Source organism: Acinonyx jubatus, chromosome B1, assembly GCF_027475565.1.
Source record: "Acinonyx jubatus isolate Ajub_Pintada_27869175 chromosome B1, VMU_Ajub_asm_v1.0, whole genome shotgun sequence".
Lineage (NCBI taxonomy): Eukaryota > Metazoa > Chordata > Mammalia > Carnivora > Felidae > Acinonyx > Acinonyx jubatus.
The window spans coordinates 125,827,701-125,847,911 of record NC_069382.1 but is presented as its reverse complement, the minus strand read 5'-3'; the positions used below and the strand labels follow the sequence as shown (position 1 = coordinate 125,847,911).

The 20,211-nt window shown below is 32.9% G+C and overlaps 1 protein-coding gene across 1 annotated transcript in view; it reads left to right on the top strand.

Moving 5' to 3' along the window:
• GRID2 (glutamate ionotropic receptor delta type subunit 2) overlaps positions 1-20,211 on the top strand; it is a 1,419,162-nt gene that overhangs the window by 279,095 nt on the left and 1,119,856 nt on the right. Inside the window, exon 2 of the mRNA XM_027060847.2 lies at positions 11,561-11,716. Coding sequence (XP_026916648.2) covers positions 11,561-11,716 — 156 coding nt within the window. The remainder of the gene's footprint in view (positions 1-11,560; positions 11,717-20,211) is intronic.

Here is a 20,211-nt window from a genome sequence, read left to right as displayed (position 1 = left end):
TACAATAATGCCAGCTTCTAGACTGATAATTATCTTTTTATAAAATATACACTAGTCTCTTAAATCACATAGAAAATTTAAAAATGGAGTTATAAATGATCATTACAACAATGCTGACTTTACTAATTGCCCATTTGCCTTTAGGTATTTACTTAAAGGTATTTACCTTTACCATGATCTTTATTTCTTCATATGGCTTTGAGCCGCTGTGACATGTCCTTTCATTTCAACCTGCAGGACTCCATTGAAAATTTCTTGCAGAGCAGATCTAATGCTAATGAACACCCTCAACTTTTGTTTTTCTGGGTATATCTTAATTTCTCCCTTAGTTTTGCCTGATGCCTTCTGGCCTCCAAAGTTTCTAATGAGAAGTCTGTTGATAATGTTACTGAGGATCCCTTGTATATGAGTGCCTTCTATATTGTTGTGTTCATGATTTTCCCCTGTGTGTTTGGCTTTTGAGAATGGAATTATGATGTTTCTCAGTGTGAGTCTCTGAGTTCTTCTTTCTTGGAGTTCACTGAGTTTCTTGGATGTTTATATCTGTTTTTATCAAGTTTTGGTCACTTTAAGCTATTATTTCCTCAGTTATCCTCTCTTTTCCTTTGGGAATCCCACAATGCGTGTGTTGGTCTTCTTGGTGTTGTCCAACAGGTCTCTTAAATTCTGTTCACTATTCTTCAGTCATTGAATATTGAATACTTGATAATTTCCATTGTCATATCTTCAAGGTCACTGGTTCTTTCTTCTGCCTGCTCTCTGAGGCCTTCTAGTGAAATTTTTATTTCCATTATTGCACTTTACAGCTCCAGAATTTGTTTTTGGTTTCTCTTTAGGTCTTCAGTACCTTTATTGATATTTCTGTTTGCCCATCTATTGTTTTCTTGACTTTCTCCATATTTTTGTTTAGTTTGTTGATCATCCTTAAGGCAGCTGTTTGAAAATCTTCCTCTAATAGATCTACCAGCAGGTCTTTTTCTGGGATGATGTCTGTTAACTAAGTTTTTTTTTCCTTCAAATGGGTCATATTGCCCTGTTTTCTTTGTATAACATATTTTTTTGTTGTTATTGTTTAAAACTGGATATTTCAATCTAAAAATAGAGTGAATCTGGAACTCAAATTCTTTTTCCTCATAGTTTACTTTTCTTTGCTTTTGTTTTTATTTATTATCTGTTTTTTAAAAATTTTTGTAGGTTGTTTCTGTGTCAAGGATCAACTTAAAATATAAATTTAAAGTATTTTCAGTTCTTTTCTCAACCTCCATCTTTTTCTAGACCTGTACATTGACTTTGTAATTTATCTGTGTATATAGCTGCTGTTGAATATCCTGGTTGGTAATGTCTGGCTCCCAAAGGAGAAAAACAGAAAATGAAGGGGGAAAATAAGAGTACTGGCTCTTTAAATCTTCTGGAAATAACTCCAGCCATGGTGGGGATGGTGGTTTGCAACAAAGGGAAGGAGTAGAGGGGGAAGAATGCAGCAATGCTGGTTTCCTGTTTCTTTTTCTATACCTCTAAGATCAGAAGCAGAATCAGCCATTAGTGCTACAGCACAGATGCCCTGTATTTAGAGGACAGAATTCTTTTTGTGCACCCTGGCTCCTACAAACTATGTGCTAGGTGCTCCTGGAAAGGCCTACAGCTGCCTGCCAGATGGCTGAGGGGTAGAAGGTGTGTAGCTGTTAACTGTACTAAGGGCTGAAATTGACCAAAATTAACCACAATTTAACCTCTAAGCCTTTCTCTGGAAGTTACAAGTTGCAATCCTTCAATAGATTTCAAACTTCCAAAGTAGTTATTACCTCAGACAGAATCTACCAATGCAGTTGTTGTCTAGATAGGGAAATAAATTCCTGATGCTTCCTACTTCATTGTCCTCCCAGAATCCTCTGTAAATAGTGCTATTTTTATAAACAATTGATTACTGATCTTTCAATGTCTAATACTCTCGTAAAAATTACAAATAATTCTTATTAGAAGAACTGATTTGGGATATATATAGTCCCCAAGCCCCCAGACTTAGAAAAAATGCATAAGCTTTTTAGAGAGGATGTGTGTTCCAACACAAAGTGATTATTTTAAAGATTAGATTCCTATTATTCTCCACATGGCTGATCCAGATTATCTTTTCCTTAAGCAACCTGTATTTCCTTTTGTCCCACAGACTTCTGGAAAGCATACTGCAAAGTCAGATATTCAAGTGAAACTATTATCAGCTCAAATGTGCTTTGGGTTTCTGTATAACTTTACAAACATTCCAAATGAAATATGAATTCAGTGTCATTGGAGAGTTGGGCTGAGTAAAAGGCCATATTACAATGAAGAACCCCTTCATGAATTAGACTTAGCTCACACTTTGATGCAATGTTACAACTTAAATTCTAACAAAAATGCCCTTGTCTGAAATCTCAAGAGACAGTTATTGAAATTTTGGCTTTTTAGTCTATGATTTGCTCTTCTCATCTTAAGTCACTTTATCATAATATTTTGGAAAAAAAGAAAATTTAAAGATATCTGCAATATAAAAATATTTCAGGGGCACTTGGGTGGCTCAGTTGGTTGAGCGTTGGACTTCGGCTCAGGTCATGATCTCACGGTTTGTGAGTTTGAGCCCTGCGTCAGGCTCTGTGCTGACAGCTCAGAGCCTGGAGCCTGCTTTGGATTCTGTCTCCTTCTCTCTCTGCCCCTCCCTACTTATGCTCTGTCTCTCTGCCTCTCAAAAATAAATGAATGTAAAAAAAATTTTTTTTAAATATTTCAAAATGTATAATATGCCTTCCAGTATTTATGTGTGATCGTTTTAATAATCTGCATTGAATTTTATCTCTTTGCATTTTTTTCTTTCTACACTATATCTAACTCCCTCTGTGATCTTGGCAATATTCTCTTTGAACCTGATTATCTATCTTTAAAACAAGAATGATGCTCACCTATAAACTACATAATTATGGTGGGTAAAGTGGAAGTTAATATTATAATGTACTTTGAACTCTAAGAACAAAGTGCTAAGTAAGCATTAGACACTGGGAGATAATGAAGCAGTTAGTTTCTATACCTGATCACAATTTGAATATTACAGATCCTAGTAAATTATTAAAGGCCTTTAATACATAAAGTCAATGACGCTGGCATTGTCATTGTTAGGATCATTAGTCACTAAAGTGAAAAAAATATTCTAAGTCTTTAAGAAATGAAAGGCTAGAGATTTGTTATGAACCCTGCATTTAGGAACATATCAAAGTGCATACGTTACTGGAACCCACTTAACATTACTCTAAAGTAACTACGAAAATTTTCATTTAACCTAATGTTTAGAAATTTACCCCAATTTAATTTCTTGTATGTATGAGGTTATTGAAAAAGAAAAATTAAACATAAAGTTTGAGAAAAAAAATGTGTAAATACTTTGGCTAAACTACTCTTTAAATACTATAGTTTAAATCGTTGTGCTAAATATTGTACCTATGAAAATTATGCAAAATACTATTTGAATACTTTTATATGCTAGTCATCATTAATAAAAAATTCTCCCAACAGGGGTACCTGGTTAAGCATCTGACTTGGTTTCAACTCAAGTCATGATGTCAAGGTTCATAAGTTCAAGACCCACGTTGGGCTGTGTGCTGCCAGTGCAGAGTCTGCTTGAGATTCTCTGTCTCTCTCCCCCCACTTCTCTGCCCCTACCCCACCCCCTCTCTCTTTCTCTCTCTCAACAAATAAATAAACTTAAAAAAATTCTCCAAAAAAATATTAAAACCTATTTCAGAATTTTAATTTACAAATAAAATTTCATTGTGATAGTTATAAAAACAAAAATGTTCCTATCACTTGGTAATATAGAAATTTATGATAATGAATATATTGCCATATATAAACCTGTAGTTTTTTTTAGGAAGGTGTTGAAACTGAGAACTGTGAATTCTGTCAGTCATCACGTGCTTTGGGTCTCGGGAAGATTACTTAATCTAAGCCTCATTTTCCATCAATACTTTTTCATCAAAACTAAATGATATAATCCCAGCTAACCACTTAGTACAGTGCTTATTACTAACACATGTTAATTGTGTTCAGTGTTATTATTTCAATTATTATAAACTTGACAGAAACACAGCAGAGTAAAATTGTCTCTGATTCAGAATAATATTTGCTAATTGTCATGAATTTGGTGTATATCCAGTACTTCCTTTACAACAGTGAGAGTTATTGTTTCCGTTTACTTTCTTAGAGTGTGAAGGGTAAGATAGGGTGAGCTGGGGAAAATACACCTCTTGGTAAAAGGAGAAAGGTTCTAAAAACCCTGTGCATGACTATCAAGACATTAGCATAGAACATATGAGGAAATTTTCTATTGAATAAGGGGCTGCAGACCACATTTGTAATACAGAATTAATTCGTGGAGGATATCTCAATGTAATTATTATTGTCTGGGAAAATAGCTTTATATGTACATACACACACACACACACACACACACACACACACACTACCTTCATTGTAACAGTATCCCACTGAAATAGTAGCCTATATGCTCAAGTAAAGATGCCAGATGGTATAGAAAATGTTTATTTCATTTGGTCACAATTCTGGTAATTTTTCTTGTTGTCAAGTAGAATGTTTGACCTTGTTTCTTCCAACTGAGAGCAATATAAGTGGAGGGTGAAAAAAAGGAGAAATCTGTTTTTTGAGGTATTTATAATGTCTTTGATTATTTGTGCTCCTTTTGAAATGTATGTACAGTCTCCACTGACCTATTGGGGATACTATTAGTAGATGTAAGCAAAGTTAAAGATATTTTTTTAATGTCTATTTATTTATTGAGAGAGAGGGAAAACCCATGCGTGTGAGTGGGGGAAGGGAGGTAGAGGGAGAGAGATAACCCCAAGCAGACTCTGTGCTACCAAGACAGAGCCCAATGCAGGGCTGGATCCCACAACCCTGGGATCATGACCTGAGCTGAAATCAAGAGTAAGACACTTAACCAACTGAACCACCCAGATGTCCCTAAAGATCTCTTATATGGATATCTGCACAACATACAACTATGTGTATGCAGAGTGTATTATTAGACTTAAAAGAAAAAAGCCTTACTTGTGAATAGTAGCATCTAAAATAGTGAAGATTTATGATGAATTAGTAATTCTGAATAGCTCTGCAGAACTGTAAATTCTACTGTGACCAATAAATTGTCCCAAAACAGAGAATTTTGCTTTTTATCTTTATTTAACTTCCTAAGTTAAATTGTTGATGCCTCTAGGGCAAATCCAATGCATTTTATGTAAAAATATTCCTATGTTCAAGTTTTGCTCTCATTCTTCAATTTTTAATACTTCAGGGCTTATAGTAAATGAATGTGATATGTTAATCACCAGATGTAATACTGGTAATTGAATGTACATATACAATTATATATACATACATATATTTGACATTGTGTATATGTACATGTTAATACATACAGACATATATCTGACATTGTGTGTATGTATATGTTTTTCAGAAAGTAAATGCTTGAAATGAAATAAAAAAGCATGATATGGAAGAAATAGCTTCAAACTTGAAACCAGAAAAACTAAATTCCTGTTTTCATCCCATCTAACTTTTTGCTGTGTAGTTTTGTTCAAATCACTTAAAATATTTTCACTACATTTTCTGAAGAAGTGGAATTTGTGTGTACCATCTCTAATTTTTTTTCAACTGTGCGTCTATGGAATCTCAGTGTGCACTTCTATGGTCATCTTATCAAGGCATCTTAATTTTGCTATGGTCTGATTCAACATGTAATAGATTTCAGCTGTTTTATCAGCAAATTATTTCTTAAGAAACAATGAGGCTTGACTTTGAAGATTATCTCTGTGTTGATTATTTAATGGGTGGATGGGTAGTTGCATGAATGTATGGAAAGAAAAAAAGAGAAGAGGAAAAAATGTACAAAGAGAGAAACCAAGAGAATCTATTCTGTTGCTTCAGAGAAAAATAAAAATTCATTTCATAAAGCACCTTTGAAAAATTTATTCTTTTTTTAAACTACATAACATAAAGAATTTATATTTATTAGGCAAAATAAATAAGGGAAGACTTTAAACTTCATGATTGAAAAAAGAGGAGCCATCTCTGATTTTACTTGCAATTCTGATATTTTAGGCAATTATTTCATACATTTTTTTTATATACTACAGTTTTAAATCTAAATTGGTCATGTAAGGATAATGGAGATACATTAATATTTGTTTTCAATTTTTAGAGTCATTTATTTTAAACTTATTTGGTATGCTAGTTATATAAAATGTGATATATAAATCTTCCAATAATTCTACTTATTCTATAGAAAATTCCTTCAAGACATGTATCAAATCATTTCTCAATATTTTTTTTCAACGTTTTTTATTTATTTTGGGACAGAGAGAGACAGAGCATGAACGGGGGAGGGGCAGAGAGACAGGGAGACACAGAATCGGAAACAGGCTCCACGCTCCGAGCCATCCGCCCAGAGCCCGACGCGGGGCTTGAACTCACGGACGGCAAGATCGTGACCTGGCTGAAGTCGGACACTTAACCGACTGCGCCACCCAGGCGCCTCATCATTTCTCAATATTTTTGAGGAAATTCTGAGCTAGATGAAGATACTTTCTTTCCTCCATTATCAGCTAAACAATGTTTCCTCCACTTGCCTCATATAGGTATAAGGAAAAATAATTAAATATTTAAACTAAAAATATAAGTGTATGCTTAATACCTTGCTGAATAATTTGGATATTCTGGAGTCACAATAATGTCCATGAAAATAAATTCACATGCAAGTACATTAGCAAGTCTACTTTTGTTTTGATTTAGAGTTAGTTGTAAGTCATATTTTTCTTCTGTCTTTGAATCTAAGTCTCTTATTTTACAATATTATGTCTAACTAAACATAAAGGAAGGTTAATATGTTACTGTTTCTTGAACATCTAATATATCCAGGTTCCCTTTTACATACTCAAAGTATACAAATAGTTTCTGTGACCCATGAAATTATATTTTGCTAATGAGACAAAACATACATACATCCATGATGGAGGCAACACCATGAATAAAGACATGAAGGTAAAAATACTTCTAAGCTTAATGCTTCTTAAGCATCTAATGTTTTTGAGAATTACTGAGTTGGTCAGATTAGTAACTTCTTATAAAGGTTTTATTACCAGGCATATTTGCAAATATGAATCTGTGTAAAATGATTTTATGGCATAAAATACTGACTTGTACAGATCGCCCTTCACAACAAGTAAAAACAAATGATATCAGCATATTTTTAACATTATTATAAATGATTATTCTTTACTTTCTAAGATATAAGAGGACAAGTAAACATAATGTTTGTATTTAAAACCATGTATGTGTTCTTGCCCGTATATGTCATTCTTTTGTATAAGGATCAGTAAAGCCCTTTTCCCCCTCAAAGAAGGAACATATCATAATTAATCCCTAAGAATGGAAATGACTGATTACAAATTTTAGGAGGTGTTCATAGTCTGCTTTATTTCTTGGTTGTTCTTCCTTCCAGTTTGACCAATGTGAAGTTGCTCAAACTGTGTGTATGTGCATGCGTGTGTAAGTAGTGGAAGAATTATTTCATCTTGACAATAAGTTGAATATTCTTTTTACCTCAAGGTTGTAAATTAAAACTGACAATGAAAAAAAAAAGGCTAATAGAAGTTGCTGGGGAAAAACTAGATGCTGGGTCATCATGATAACAGTATAGTTATGAATGTTGCATTCAAGGAACTTTAAATTTTTTAAATGAGTAAATCTAAGATGTTTGAGATTGGATTACACTGATAATGTGTGTGTTTTGATACAAAGGTTAAAGACATGGAATTGCTGTACTCTTGCAAGTGCATGAAATAAGTAAGAACCTTCTTTCATGAGATTCTACATGTGGAACTCACTGGGCTGTTTTCAGAATACTTGTGTTTAATACAAAATGCTGCATGTACTCTTTGGTAAAAAGATGAGATTTTATAGCTGAAGAAAAAGAGTAAATAAATAACTGGATTTGAAATGTTGCTAGGATTTCCTGTTCTTTGGTTATGCTGTGTGCAGTAAGATGAAACGTTTCTTCTGTGTACTTTTTGCTGTTTGCAGAAAGATGAACTGCTTGTTTTATGCATTTCCTTTCAGTGTATCTTAATTCAGCACGGAATTGACTAATTTGCTATCATTTCTGTGGGTTTCTGCCATTTATTAAGCCAGGCTTAATATTTAAGGCAGTCTTCGGTGTTCTGTCAGGTAACAGTAAAATGCTCCTATTAAAATGTATTACCAATACTTGGCAGAAGTCAGTAGTATTACCCATTTTAAAACAAGGTTGATTAGAAACTCTTCTTTAAAAATTTTTTTTTCAACGTTTATTTATTTTTGGGACAGAGAGAGACAGATCATGAACGGGGGAGGGGCAGAGAGAGAGGGAGACACAGAATCGGAAACAGGCTCCAGGCTCTGAGCCATCAGCCCAGAGCCCGACGCGGGGCTCGAACTCACGGACCGTGATATCGGACGCTTAACCGACTGAGCCACCCAGGCGCCCCTCTGCCTTGTTTTTTTTTATAAATTTTTTTTTGTTTCAACGTTTATTTATTTTTGGGACAGAGAGAGACAGAGCATGAACGGGGGAGGGGCAGAGAGAGAGGGAGACACAGAATCGGAAACAGGCTCCAGGCTCCGAGCCATCAGCCCAGAGTCTGACGCGGGGCTCGAACTCACGGACCGCGAGATCATGACCTGGCTGAAGTCGGACGCTTAACCGACTGCGCCACCCAGGCGCCCCGAAACTCTTCTTTTAAAAGACCCATTTAGAATCCATGACAAGGTGAAGTGTCTTTATATAAACATACATCACTTGTTTGTGAGTAGCCATTTAGACTATCTGCTTTAAAATGAATTGGATATTTCTGCTCCAATTATATAGTACATTTATATCACACTTTCTAACAAACTGTTAAAGAAATTTGTGTATCTGAGTCTGATCATATTAAATTTTCAATGTGGTGATTAATCTAGATTCTCATAACAATTATCATAGATTAAAATGAGTCTTCTGAATGATGTTTAAAATCAGCAAGATAAATCTAACATTTATTGCCTAAATAATTTCACAGAAATAATTTCTAAAGTAGATTTCAATCTGATTCAGAAATTATAGGCTAGGTCAAAGGCTAACATCTATAATATTTATTATGCTTGATTATATTAATAAAATATTAATATTCTGGGTAATATATATATTATATATAATTAGTGAGTACTTTATGTATCAATTAAAAAATTCTTCATTCTTTCTCATACTCTTAGCATGCATTTAGAATATATTTTAGGAGGTAGAAAGCAAGGGTTTGAAGAGGCTGATAAAAGTTAGTACAATCCATGCAAATGTAAAAGAGCAGTGACAAGAGAAAGCTAGGTTCACACAAAAAGCCTGTTAGACACTCTGCATTCTCTGGTGAAAATTAATAATTTCCACCCCATCATGAGGCCACTTAAGGTGAAGACAGCAAAAGTAACCTGCCACACTTGTCAGAAATGGACATAGTTTCAGACTTGCTTTATCATGTATTGAGTCTAATAATGCATGTTTAATATCATGATCTGTCTTTTACTAGAAGGTTTTTGGGCTTTAGTCACAAATGCATAAAATCAACAGGAGTAGCTGATGTAAAATGTCTGTTTCTGTATGTTTCTATATATATATATGTGTGTTTGTGTGTATGTATATAAACATGTATATGCATGTTTGTGTCCTTACAGTCTGTGTTTATCTCTCTGTATGTGTGTATATAAAACCCATATTGTGTTTACATATGGGAAAAAGACATTTTAATATACATAATTTTATTGATGTATTTACATACTACAAGAAATATTATTTGGGTATGTATGTGGATATGTATGTGTAGTCATTCCTTTATCATGTTATTGATCCTAAGGTGTATGTCTTTTTTTTTTCCAGGGGGAAATTCATTTAGTTCACTCAAAAAGGCAAAAAATACATTGGCCCAATAATTTCAAAATAAACAGTTTAAAAATGTGCTCCTAGCACTAACAGGATCACAATGAATAAAAATAAAGGATGCACAGCCAGATGGGAAAGAATCTCCCAGATTTGTAGTAAGGTCAGGATCCTCATAAAAATACTTTTATTTCTTACGGGTATAATCCTAAAAGGCAGTATCCCATGGTGACTTAGAGCAAAGACATTGGAGTCAAGCAGTCAAGGACTCTACTCTGGCCCTTATTCCTTTGGCGTATTCCTTGCACTGAAACTTAATTTTCATAACTCTATGTGTGTGTGACAGTATACATACCACATAATTATTTTAAGGATTAAATGAGATTTTGTAATATAGAAAAATATTAATAGAAAATGTTAAGCACTGTTTGGATTACAGTAATTAAAAATAAAATGGGAGCACCTCGGTGGCTCAGTCAGTTAATCATCAGACTTTGGCTCAGTTAATGATCTTGCCATTCATGAGTCCCAGCCCCCAATCGGGAGTCTCTGCTGTCAGCACAGAGCCTGCTTCCAAGCCTCTGTCCCCCTCTCTCTATCCCTTCCCCACTCACACTTGCAAGCTCTTTCTCTCTCTCAAAAAATAAACATAAAAATAATTTAAAATTAAAATTAAAACCTAGTGTTTAGTGAAAATTTACCATTCAGTTAGCACAATTTATTTACATTTTACATGGATAATCTCATTTAATGCAGTTAATAACCCTTACAGATAGGTATTGTCATTAGATTTTACAGATGATGATTATGGGTTTTAAAATTTGAATCCCTTGTTCAGGGTCATATGCTTAACAAATGACAGTCAGAATTTGAAATCAGTTTACTTCTAGAACTGGTATGTTTAGCCAATTCCCTGTTGACAGTCAATCAAGTTAGCCACAATTCTTATCATCATTATTATTGTATTTATGTGAAAAAAGCTATAATTATCCATTAGGATTTATGTTAGTTCTTAGGAAGTATTTCTCAAATTGTCTCTGCTCAGAGATTTGTACTTGTCTAATGTTACTGAATTCATGTTGTAAAAGATACTAATATCTTTATTCAAAATAAAAAAAAAGAAAAAGAAAAATGAAAAATAAATTAAGATCACAATAGAAGTTTGATTCCCGTATGCTTGTGTGAATGGCTCTCAGAAAGTTTCCTGATTTTATCTCCTATTGTTCAGAAAAATATTCTTAAAGCTATGAATTCCTAAAGATACCATGATATGAGACATCTAATGTATCAGCCACTTTGTCCTGGAAAACTTTTGGGACTTCTTATATTGTCTCACCAAAGCTTTGCCTAAAATAACACTTTGATGTGCTATTCATAATTTCCATTTGGAAGAAGTAACTACATATTCCTGCTTAGCTACCATACTGCTTCCAGTATAGTGTACTTCAGTAATAAACAAAATGCATGCTTTAAGTGAAGGTATACATTTTTTCAAATATATAAGTCCCTGGCATATTTACAGAGAGCATGACAGAATATTCATGTTGTTGTTTAATGACCACACTCACTTCTTTGTAGGAGCAATTTTTGATGAATCTGCCAAAAAGGATGATGAGGTGTTTCGCACAGCGGTTGGTGACCTCAACCAGAATGAAGAGATCTTACAGACTGAGAAAATCACATTTTCAGTGACATTTGTCGATGGCAACAACCCTTTTCAAGCAGTTCAAGAAGGTAAGGCCTATCAGCAGTCCAGTTTTTATTTTGTTTGTTTTTTGGTTCAATTCAGATGGCAACTAGATTTATTTACAAATCAACATGGATGTCATTTTTGCATCTTTGCTGCATTGCTTTTCTTTGAGGGTGCTGTTTTGTAGATATCAAGACTGAATTCCACTTCTGAAAGGACAGAGTATGGAAAGTTTTTGTTTAGTTGAAGTATATGTGAAAATGCATATAAATATTTTCAGTAAAAGCTTTACAGCATTTTATGATTTCAGTGTAAAGTAAACATTACTTAAAAGTATGACTTTCTATCCAAAGTTTTAGTTTTGACTTTTTTGATATAATGGCCACCTTGAGTGTTGTTACAGCATGGAATGACATTTCAGGTGTATTCATGACAAATGCATTGGCGGAAAGAAAACTGACTGGTAGGCACTAAATACAAATCAAAGACTTCGCTTTGGGATCCTAACATATACATTTTTTACTCTCTATAGTGTGCCAAATATTAAATCATTTGTCTCCATTCTTTCTGTATACTTGGGTGAATTAAATTTTTCCATAGGGACAAATCATACAAATACAAATTATTTTTATTATACTGGGATGATCATTTGTATGAATGAAGGTTTTGATCGAAAGGTATCTAAGAGTAATAGAATTTTATTTTTGATGCTGTTATTCTAATGAAATAGCCTCTTGATTGGCAAAGCATTACTTGTTCATGAAACTATTTGTTGCTGACCTAGTTTACATTTTATTGTGATAATATAATTTGACTAAAGATACCAACGCAAAATTTAATCAAATGAAACACTTGTTTCATTAAGAAACTTAAAGAGGATTTGACAGAAGTAAAGATGGACAGAATATTAAAAGTGGTAGAGTTTGACAGGAAACTTTTTAAAGACAAATATTGAAAGGGTAAGGAAAATAAATATAAGTATTTTCAAAAAATTGTCATTTTCCTCTAACGTTGCATCTACATGACGTTCAGTTTCCTTCTTAATAATTTGATGGAGTGAAGAAAATATTTTAATGAAATGAACAGAAGTGTTTTACTAAAATATTATTTTGCAAAGAATATGATGCTTATAATAATATGGAATTTTAATGTTTAGTAAGTAAATATCAATTTAAAAAGATTAATGAAAACATCTAGTCATTTATATTTTAAAATGAGAATTCTGGGAATTTGGTGCCAAGAAAAGTGGATGTGCTGATAAATTTTCTATTGAAACATGTAAAAACTAATATTACAATTCATAAAGCAATAAGTAAAATAATAAAGCAGAATATGCGGAAAATCCAATAATGAAAAAGAGTATTATTCATTCAACTATTAGTTTTAGTGACTGGAATGAGGGTATAAAAAATGAGGACTTATTTATTTTTGTATCTGTCTTCTGATTACATATTAATAATTGTAAATTAACTTTGAAGACAGGCTAATATATCAATTCATTTTAAAAAAAGCACTTTGAAAAGTGTGGAGATAAAGATACAAAGACAACACAGTGGTAGAAGAGAATTACAAAGTGTGAATAAATATGTCCCTCACACCTTTTTTAGAGACTCCAATTTGAAAAGCAAAGACAATTTTTTAAAATACCACAGTGAATCTGTTCACATATTACTTTGTGTAGCCATTCTGCTGCCAGCTCAGTTCTGGAAGCAGAAACATCCCTCAAAAGAACTACTGTGACATGACGAATTTGTGATACTGAAAGCAAATTGAGAGAGGAAATAAGTTTTAAGTTTTGGAGACAGAGACCACTAGATATTTGTCAAGAAAGAAGAAAGAGGTTGACAGTTTGCCTGATGTTTTCTGATGGTAACAGGATGTTCTGGACCAGTTATTTTGATCGTCTGCTCTGCGTAATGAACTTGAAATAAGTTCTAGGAAGCTTTGGAGTTAATTTGCTTCCCCATTCAATATCAAGAAAGATCTTGGCTAATTTTACAAATAAAAATAATTCTTTCTAGAGCTCTTTCCATAATTTATTAGTTTGAAAAAAGGAGGAAAATATTCAACTGAAAGAGAACAAGAAATAATCAAAGGAGTATTTTCTCAAATGTTTTGAGCAAGTGATTTAGGATAAAACCTCAATTGTGCCATTAAGGATGTCCAGTTTTTCTATGATCATATATTTGCTGTGATGCCATTAAAATATATAACATAAAGGGTCTTAAATTAGTTTATTTGTTTTTTTAAATTCCAAGAAAGGATAACAGATTCAATGATATAAGTATTACTGACTATTTATGCATGAAGTTTTTAGAAGTTCATCAGGAAACAAATCTGAAATGCTCATTTTATTTTAGTGTGAGAATTTCCTCCAACCAGATGCATTTAAGAGATGATCTTTATTTTTACAAATTTAATTTTTTTCTTTATCTTTCTCCTATAAGCATTTAATGAGAGATTTAAAGATAAACAGCCTGTTAACACATAAACAGAATTACAATATTGATACCATTATAATGCTTCTTTGTAGCTCTGGTTAGAGTAAATTTTTGCATAGTAATAATTATTTTTAATAATAAATATTTAATAGTTGTTTTTACAGTGAGTTCCCAAATGACAATATCTTGGTTGTAACACAGGATCAATATTTCTTTCTCTGGAGATCAATGATTATATTGATTATTTTTATCATTATCCTGTAACAATCTCAGCACTTGTAGATAAATGAACAGTAGAAAAAAATTCCTGTTTTTGGAAAAATAATCTGGAATCAAACAACCTATTTTAATAATTCTTTTTCCTTTTTTTGAATATATTTATTGATAATATTTTGAATATATTTTGAATATATTTGTTGATAAGCTATTATTCATCTTTTGTCTGTTGAGTCATGGGATGTTTACTAGGCGCAAAGAATTTTTCACACCTTAACTCAGGATTATTTTTATCATTTTTTGGGTGTGGAATAGGTAGGCTTATTGGTAGCTGGGGTAAAGCTTATTCTCTAAAGAAGATACACAAAAGAAAAAAATTGTATGGTGTATTTTTGAAAACCTCAAAAATTATAGAGGTGGAAAATGATATACACCTAGTTGAATGTTTTTCCTAAATATATGAAGTAATTGAGAGTAGTGTGTTCAAGTAATTCTCCTACATACTGCAGGTGTGTAGCAAGAGACTAAACCAAGACCTTCTGACCACTAGCCTAATATTTTCCTTGCTATATCTGTTAACCACATGTACGTGAGAGAGAGCACACAATGCATTATAAGACTTCACTAAATATTTTGGAAAATATAAAGTTCTGGCAGATTTATATGTTTTGATACATACTATTAATGTTCATAGGTTTCAGATAGCATGGAATAGTAAAAATCTTCCAATCTAGTTGAACAATACCAGCTGATTCTATAAATCACTCTTGTTCTTTCATCCTTGGTCTTCTCATCTATAAATAATGAAAAATCAAACATAAATGATGTATTTTTTAAGATTAGTTTATTCTCTATGGATGAAATGTTTCATGACTCTTTAGAACACATTTCCAGATTTAGAAATTTCGGATTCTAGAAATGATAATTATTTAGTTTCTCTTTAGAGATGCTGCACATTGCTGAAATTGCCCCTTAGTTTTTTTCTATGGCTTACTTCAAAATAAATTAAATATCTCAGCCAACTATTCACTGTGACCCAAGGAACTCATTGCTATCACAGAATCCAGAAAGGGTCTTTTGCAGATTCAGTTGACCTGGATCAGTGCAGCTGTTGCTAGATTACTTTCCTTACTCCTCTCTTATAGATTGTTTCCTTTCTGTCATCTATAAACTGGATAAAACATAGATACACAACGGTGTAGTGTGAAAGACACTGATTTTCTCTACCGAAAGCAATAGCAATTATTTGTATTGTTGGCTTCTAGTTGAGACCAACACCACTTTGCTCCAAGAAAGATCGGGACTTATAAGAAAACAAGGCCAGGAGAAAGTAAAGGGAATGCATTTGTAAAAATGTTCACATAGGAAGTTGAAATGTAGACGTAAAAATTCATGCATAATTCTTGCATCCATTGGATGTATCAGCAAGAATATAAAGGACCATGTGTTGGTATTGAATGGCAAGATTCAATTAAAAACTTTTGAAATATTTGCTCTTATTAGAAAAACACCTAAAAATGAAATATATAGTGAAAAGAGTTTAAGGGCAGAATTATGCTTTAGAATCACAGATGATTCTATTTGAAAGAAAAGGAGGCACATATCATAATTATTCTTCCGTATGCTTTGTTGTAAACCATTATAAATAATATAGTTATAAAAGCTGTTTTTCATATAAAAATCAGTAATAGTTAAGATTGCTCGTCATCTAAGTCTCAGTCTGGTCCACCTTCGACTTACTCCTTTGTATACCCAACATGAATATTGATCGCTCCAAAAAAAAAGTCTCTCATAAAAGTAGACATCTTATTTTAATACAGTAATGATTTCAGTTAAATTTGCTTCATACATCTTCCAAAATAAAATTATTTTAAGTGTAAAACAATGTGGTACTTTTATTTATAGTTTATGAAATTAGACTTATTTCTTTACAGTTATATGTAAGAGACACATGCATCTGTATCGTGTGTAAAAGGGAAAACAGGAGAGCAGTAGAGGCAAAAACAGTGTAAGGAAATCTAACTAGGAAAATGCGCTTCTCCAGAAAATACCACCATTCACTGTGAATATTTCTGGTGCCATAGCCTAAATCTGGGTAGTCTTGTTCAAAGAGTACGTAAATGTAAAAGAATGATTTATGTGGCTGTTCTATTTGATGCTTTATTCCAAGGCTTAGTCTCATAATTTATATTCCTCTCAGCTTTAATAGGACATCTTTACTGTGATAAAAAAAAATCTGCTAATTCGGAAATGTTTAGATTGGATTCTGCAACTTTCCTAGTATAAGTCTGCAGTGTGTATGTCTTGTCAGCCTGTGTTTTCGTGGACCAATTTTGACAGCTTCAATTCCAGCTTATTTTCTGAATTACGTGACAATAAACTGAACTTGAGAATTGATAGATCCAGGGGGCCAAGAAATAAAACCTGAACGTCATGTAGGTATAATTTTGCTCATACATTTTTCCATTCCTCCTTTCCTACCCACATCAAGGCAAGTGCTGTGCTTTGAATCCCAGTCTCTAGGTCCAGTGCTCAGTGTAACTGGTGCCCAGCCATTTGTGCAAAGAGTTGAAAGGAAGAGGTGATGGAACTCACTGGCCATTTCCAGATACCCACATAGCAGAAGGGATATTGGATATCCATTCAGTGGCTGTCTGGACCGTCTTCTTACCTCCTTGAGTCTGGGATATTTAGCAATCTGCTGCCAGGTCTAGGATCACTTTCCTTTCTACCTGCCACATTCTAAGGACCGGTCAAAAAGATCTGGAATCAGAATCTTCCTATCATGTGGTCTTTAGTAGCCATCATCAATGTGGTATTAAAGTATAAACAATTCTATATACATTAGGGATAATACCAGCATACATTCTTTTAAGCATCTCACACAAACCCTTTCCAATGAAGAATTGCCCATCAAGAAGAATTAAATTAAGATATGTTTGGAATCTAATTTTGAGAGTACTCAGTCAAATCAATCTATCCAAGTGCTTTATAATGCCTAGTACTCTTCCAAGATTTGGCCAGCCACAATAGGAGATTACAAAGGAAATAGAGGACTTAGCGTTATGATCATAGGAAGTTTTAAAAATGTACTTGGGAAGGGCTGTGGACTTTTAGAGCATGAACAGTCATTATGCCTTCTGCTTGTAATGTGGTTTTAAATTATTTAATAGTAAAAAGGAACAAGGCGTTATACCTTTTTGAAAATATTATTTTTCAGAAAAGAGAGGAAATACCTTTCTTAAGGAAATTCATTATTTTTAATTAATATTAAAGAAGATATAAATTATATGGATTAATCTTTGTTTTCCGTGATTTATTGCTCTTCTCCTATATTAGTAAGCCTTTCCCTTATCTCATTCAATATCATGCTCATAAAGTAACAGGTCTCTAATACTGTGGATAGACTGAAGTTCAGATGTTTATAGACCTCTATATCATAATTTTGTAGCCTTTTTGCTTTGAGGTCTTTTACCTTCATATCTACAAATGTGTACTCTTGTGTAAGTTGCCTCATAAAATATAATATTTTAGCAGTCTGTGCTGCTCTGAACTTGTTTCATTTAGAAGAATCTTCAACTTTTTATAAAAGCTGTGTTTAGCACAAGTATAGATTTATTCTTTGATCATTGGCTCACTGTTCTTTCTTCCTACCAAATATTTTTCACATAATAATAACAGACCTCTTCCTTCTCTTTCAGTCTCTGTAGATAATAGTGCATGATTATAGCAGCATAATTCAGTTTTTCCTTGGTCTTTTATGATACTGATTTGATAAAAGATTCACCTCTATGTCTTAAAGTAACTCTGAATATATGGTTTATTAGAGTAAAAGCCACACTTACCTACATCCTATAGTTGTTATGAGAGTCCATTGTGTAGTCATAAAAATAGTTTAAGTTCACATTTAAGATGACTTTACTGTATTCAGATTTTTAAAACTATTAACATTATTTTTGATATCAAAGTTTCAAATGATCTAGTCTATTTGCTTAATTCTAGAACAAAAAATAACCTTTTAATTATTTTAATATTTGACACCCATTTTTGCATGTCCTTGGCCAGTGTTGCATGAGGTTTATGGGAATTGTACTATGTGTAGTTTTTTAGTACTCCTGCAGTATTTTGTTGAACTTCCTTGTAATTTTCAAAAGAATTATCATTGAAACACCCTTTTTAAAAGGAACACACACAAAGCCAATATACACTAAGGAATTGAATATTCCAGGAAAAGAAAAGAATGAAGTAGCAAGTACTTTTGGGGTTCCTATAAGCATTCAGCCTTGAGCTATTAAAAAGGCTATGCTCTCCCTTGGCTGCACTGTATAGTCTTATATGGTTATATTGACCTTTTTATTTATTCTTTAATCATGTATTAGGCCCTAAACTATATGTGCTTCTCTTCCTTTTGCACGGCCACTATAGTACTCTTTTTAAACTCCTCATTTAACCCCCTTTGAATCCTTTATTCTCAGTATTGTACTGGATACACTCAGTATATCTGCATTTCACTGAGTATATGTCTTAAATTTAATGCCATTTATTCTGCTTGGGAAACAAAATTAAATGCATGGGTCATGGAATCAAATAAACCTGCCTTGATATGAATTCTGCTCCATATCTTACCATCTTTGGGATCTTAAGCACACCTAATGTCTCTGAGCCTCAGTTTCTTCATTTGTGGAAGAGGGCTAAATACATACTCCATGGGATTATTTGATTATAAGATGATTTTATGGGGTTGTAATTATGGTATGTGGGTTTCTCCAGTAATCCACATGCATATTAAAAACATTGGAGTACATGATGATTTAGTGTCATTGCATGTGTCCATCAGCAAATTTCTATTGCTCTGTGACCTTACCTTCAATACACATCCTCTACCGAATGTATTAGTGGTTGCCATGGATACCACTGATCATAGTAGGCTTATTATCTGCCTAGTCAGCATCTTTTTTTTATTTTTTCCAACTGAGTTTTTACTTATCAAGATCCTGAATTCTGGGGTTATAAAAATATAGAAATTGAATGCTTCTGCTTTTTTTCTTTCTTCCTGGGCTAGTTCTGCTAGTCAGCAAAGGAAGCTGAGAATTATATTTGTAGTGTAATTTATTTGGCAAATAGTAGTGATGTTGCAACATGTGTACTTAGGGTTGGGAGGATTTAAAATACCTTGTTACCATTTCTGGGAAGTAAATAAAGCCTGTGGAGACCAAATTAAAGCTTTCGGGTGATTTGTGTGGGCTTAATACAATCAGTGAAGTAAATAAGGCACTGAGTCATAACTAAATAGGATTCAGTGGTAGAAAGGCATAATGTTGTAGAAGAGCAATATATGTGAAAGTCGGATATAGAAATGAATTCAAGGAAAGCTTTATGCTTTGAGAGATGCATCATCTCTGGTGTTTTGAGTTTATTTTTGAAATTATTGTTTAAAAGGTTATCTTTCTACATTCTACACATTTTCAGCTATACATGGGCAAATATTAACTGTAAAAAGTTGATTATTGGTTTCTTTGAATTCTTAGTACTATTCTTCTTCACTAACACATGGTATGTTATTTTCTCAGGAATTCATGCATCATTTCAAAATATATTTGCTTTTTGGTCTTTGGTAGACTAATACAATATGATGGTAAGATTGGCTAAACTCATTTTGTAAGATATATTTTCAAACATAGAAAAGACTTAAAACATAGAAAACATTAAAATGGTTTATAATGTCTATTATAAATGAGAAATATGTTCCAAAGTTGAAAATAAATATTTTCTTATAATATTTTTTTGGGAAAAAAAGTTATGCAAATTGAAGTTAGAAATAATACTGTTACAGAGACTATTTTTAATAGAATTACTTTAAATATTCAATAATAATTTTTGTA